The sequence below is a fragment of the Eurypyga helias genome, unplaced genomic scaffold, assembly GCF_000690775.1.
Source record: "Eurypyga helias isolate BGI_N326 unplaced genomic scaffold, ASM69077v1 scaffold45925, whole genome shotgun sequence".
Classification (NCBI taxonomy): Eukaryota; Metazoa; Chordata; class Aves; order Eurypygiformes; family Eurypygidae; genus Eurypyga; species Eurypyga helias.
Genome location: NW_010251616.1, coordinates 14093 through 18554, shown reverse-complemented (window position 1 = coordinate 18554; position 4462 = coordinate 14093). Strand labels below are relative to the sequence as shown.

Here is a 4462-nt window from a genome sequence, read left to right as displayed (position 1 = left end):
TGGCTCAGTTGAACACGTCTGTAGTCTGTGTTGGACTACAGCCTCCAACATTAATCATGGTTTGAAACTGAAAGTGCTTCACTTCACTGTAAAATTAGGGTTTTTTCACAGCATACAGACCTTCAAGGCAATATCTGAGAGTAATTTAGCATGAGTCTCTATTTAATGTGACAGTAGACAGTATGTCCTGTCTTTTCATAGCCTTAATGTTGTCAGGCATGCAGCTGGGGTGAAGAGCTGTTTGAAGAGTAGCGTGTACATACCCTACGTAGCCTTCACTGAGTACAGATTCAGCCCTTCCTGGCTGACAGAATGCGGAGAGGCAAGCTCGGTACTTCATTCCCAAAAGTTTGCATCCCTGTGCTTGTTACTTGGAAGTAATCCTTGCTCTTTTTTATAATTGCCCGTGTAACCCCCGCATCGAAGACTGGCAAAAACTGCAATTAGAAACGAAGCAGAACGTACGTGTCCGTGTCGGTGGGCCCGGGTGGAGGAAAGCCGTCAAGCCTGGCTGCTGGCGGCTCTGCAGGCGCTGGCGGGGTCAGCACCTCCACCACAGCTGGGTCTCACCCAGCAAGCGGGGCTGGCTTCGGCCTGCACCAGGGCCAGGCTCTAGTGCCGAAGTGACCCTGGCGACTACAAATCCCAGGGAGCTTTGCTATGAGCAGGTTTGTGCAACCGGATAGGCATTCTGCAGGGACCAATGGCAGGCAGAGGATTCAAGACGATTCATGTGTGCCAGCTGGCGGTATTAAAAAGCACCGGAGGGAGCCGCAGACCCGAGTGGCAATTGCCCGTTTGCCCGGGCTCCTTCTGAACCCTCGGGCGAGCGTTGCGTTGATCCCGCCTTGTACACCCCGCGCCTCGGGCTAAAACAGCCCCCTGGACCAGCCCGGATGGATGCCATCCTGAACTGCAGGGCGGAGGACTTGGAAGATTACTACAACTTGCTCGGATGCGACGAGCTGTCCACGGTAAGTGCCTTCCCCGCCTCCTCCCCAGGTTAATAACCGCTGGAATGAGCCTGTGTGTCGGTGGGGAGCCCTGAAGCTGCTTACCCCCACGGGCAGGGCTGCTGGAAATGCGTTGGGAACCTTCTTTCCTGCCACTTCCATCTCTTAGTCTCTCCCTTCGCTAAGCTCGGTTTTCTGACCCGCGTATCCGCGCTAAGGCTTAGCGTAAAAGTGCCTTATGAGCCAGGATTTCATTACAGCCACGTTACTGAGGCTTGTTCCTCAGCTGGGTCCAACATGCGCCGCGGTTGTGAGTCGGGAGCCAGCTGCACGCGTTCGGCATCACCCAATGAATAATTTGGCGTACGGTCTCGATTTTAAGAGATGCCAAGGGCTAACTGCAGTGGGTGTTCGCAGCTGCAGGTGGCTGGTAGTGCCAGTGAGCTCCTCGGGTTTTATACACGGCCTTGAGAGCTGTCTTCACTGCTTGGGAGGAAAACCAAAAAGAATACCTCCTTTTCATTCATCGCATTAATGACGACTTTTAAATGCTAATTTTAATGACGTTCAGATACTAGTTTCACTAGTTTGTTTTGGTAGCAGATACATACTTTCGAATGAGACCTAGCTAAGGAATTGTTGAGTGATTTGTAGCTAAAACAAGTGTTCCTCTTCCTAAAGCTGTCCATGTAACCTTTTTTGGATAGTCTGTGTAAGTGGTATGCTAATACTGTTTTAATCTAGCTGCTATATGAACTGGAATTGCGTTCTAATTTTGGAAAAGGAGTTTTGATTACTCTTCTGTAATGCAGTGTGGGTAAAAGCTGCATTTTGATCAGTAAATTAATCGGGGGCTCTCACCTGTCCTGATGGTCAGTTCCTCGGTCTCCTCTGTCGCTGTTAGCATAGCGGTAAGCATCTTCGGTCTGTTCCAGACGGCATTTTAAAGCTGTGCCTGAGATAACTCCTAAAAATCATCCCAGGAGAGGGCGGTGTTCGAGCCTCGGTGCGGGCTTGTTTCGCAGATGCTATTTCCCATTTTCTACCTCATGCTAATTCCTTAAGGGTTTAGCAATCAACGAATCGTTCAAGTCCATATGATAATGATTTTTCAAATTGCTTAAAAATGAAATTAAAAAGATGGAATAAATGCTAATGGGTCCTGGAAAACGATCTGCCACGTATCAGGCATAGAGAGAAGCAGCAGATGTTACTACGTTGGTTTTGAGCCGGGAGCGGGATCGGAGATCGCAAGCTGACGGAGCACCGTGGTTGCCGCCCCCCGGACGGTGCACACCACTACCATCCAACAGAAATTAAAGCCTTACGGGTCTGTTGCAAGCACGTTACTCTCTGTGTGCAGTCAAGCGTCTGCAGCAGCGCAGGCTTCTTGGGGCACGCGCAGCGCGTTCCCAGCCGCAGTACTGGCATCGCCGGTGCCCGGTGGTCTGGTCTGGATCTGACCTGGTTAAATTGAAGCACAAATAGGCTCCATTTCTACAGATTCTCCCTGTTTTCAAGGAAACACCCATGTTGGGTCTTGGCTTCTTGTGGCATTGAGCTCATGGACGCCTAGTTCTTCCTTGGGAGGAAGAGGGGAGATTTCGCGTTCCCAGCCGCAGTACTGGCATCGCCGGTGCCCGGTGGTCTGGTCTGGATCTGACCTGGTTAAATTGAAGCACAAATAGGCTCCATTTCTACAGATTCTCCCTGTTTTCAAGGAAACACCCATGTTGGGTCTTGGCTTCTTGTGGCATTGAGCTCATGGACGCCTAGTTCTTCCTTGGGAGGAAGAGGGGAGATTTCATCTATACATTTCTTCCAGGAAGAGTAGCGTTATCCATGTGTAGTGGCTATTGGACACCTTTCTTGGCAAAACATATCCCTCAATATTTTATATACGTTTCATGTATTCTATATAAACTTCCTAGAAACTTTTCCTCCTACTAATTTTTTTTTTAGACTCTAGACTTCCACGCTCCCCCTCTGCTACTGTACCTATTTTAACAGCCCCCTTCATATAACACAAGTTTTTGAGATGGTGGCTCGCTGTATAATAACCAGTTTCAACGAGTTCTCTGTGCAATGTCTATATTTTTAAGTGTTTTACTGACTGGTAATATGTCACCTTTCATCTGTCCCTCTGGAAGGAAGCTACTGAAGAGTGAAAAGTGCAGAATTATTAAAATACCACTGTAGACCACATTTTTTTCTAGCATATGACAACACAATTTGGCCAGCTAGTTGAGTGAACTGTAATTTTATTCCAAAGAAAGAAGGTCATGAGCCTTAATTTTGAAATTAATAATTTAAATTGTATATGGATATCAGGGTTTGAAGGATGAGGAATTTATATGAACAGCCTTTCCAGGGTGGGAAAGAATAGTAGCTAACTTAGGGCATGTATCTTCAGCTGTGCTGGAAAGATACAAAGCAGTTTTGGGCTCTGAGTTATAATAAGAGGCAAGATACTTTGACAAATCTGAAAATTTGGAAAATCTAAGCTGATGCCCATGCCAGTGGTTTCTTGTATGTTGTTAATATGTTTTTCCAGTGATTGTAATACTTGAGGATATCTAAGCTGTGTGGGAACTTGTAATTAAACAAACTAATACAGGCCAATATGCTAATATTGATTATAAATTTATTCTATTCCAAGCCAACCTTTTTTGCACAGCAAATTAACTTGACAGGAAGAATGTGAACTGCTAGTTACCTAGCTCTGTGCTAAGCAAGATGGAAAAGCTGTGTGGTACTTGCTGAATTTCCTATGGAGAGGATAAGGAGAAGGGCAACCAATCCCATGAGTTGATGCTGTACAGTACAGAAGGTCTTTGCTTCCTGCAGTGAGACGTCATTGAAAGCTGGTCGATTAAACAAAGTGAGAGCAACTGGAGTGATGCATTTCTTGCCCCCGTGGTCAGATGTGAGGAAGGGGGTTTGCAGACATGATCTACACATTCTCCTTAAAGCCAACTTGCCATGTGGGATGACTGAGCTTCACAAACCACAAGAATAAGGATGAGTGGTGGAAAGTGAGATCAGATAAGCAGTGTCCCCGACAGCTGGCTGTGGTTACCTCTTTTGCGTGTTGCAAAGCTTGTAAAAATGAACAGGAAAAAATCTTTCAGCATTCTTTGTTGTTTCTCCCAACCCATTTCCAAAAGCAGATTTGAAAATGTTCTCTGTGTATGTGTATTTACTCGCTTTAAATCTTGATATTCTGTTTAGGTTGAACAAATTCTTGCAGAATTTAAGATTAAAGCCCTTGAATGTCATCCTGACAAACATCCTGGAAACCCCAAAGCAGGTATGTGTTCATCCCTGTTTAAAAACAATCTATTTTTTTCTTATACTAATATCAGTAAGATATTAAATTCAGCCTTAAAGCTTAATTAAATACTCCTTTTCCCCAGTGTATTTTAATTCTCATGAGCGTTGAGCGTATTGTCTTTAAATAGCAAGGTTTAATAGTCTTTCCTAACACGTGCACGCTCTGAGGTGGTGGA

General features: G+C 45.7%; 1 protein-coding gene across 1 annotated transcript in view; it reads left to right on the top strand.

The window, feature by feature from the left end:
* Positions 1 to 860: 860 nt before the first annotated feature.
* DNAJC12 (DnaJ (Hsp40) homolog, subfamily C, member 12) overlaps positions 861 to 4462 on the top strand; it is a 9558-nt gene continuing 5956 nt past the window's right edge. Inside the window, exons 1-2 of the mRNA XM_010152082.1 lie at positions 861 to 974; positions 4185 to 4263. Of these exons, the coding sequence (XP_010150384.1) occupies positions 897 to 974; positions 4185 to 4263 (157 nt within the window). The 5' untranslated portion in view covers positions 861 to 896. The remainder of the gene's footprint in view (positions 975 to 4184; positions 4264 to 4462) is intronic.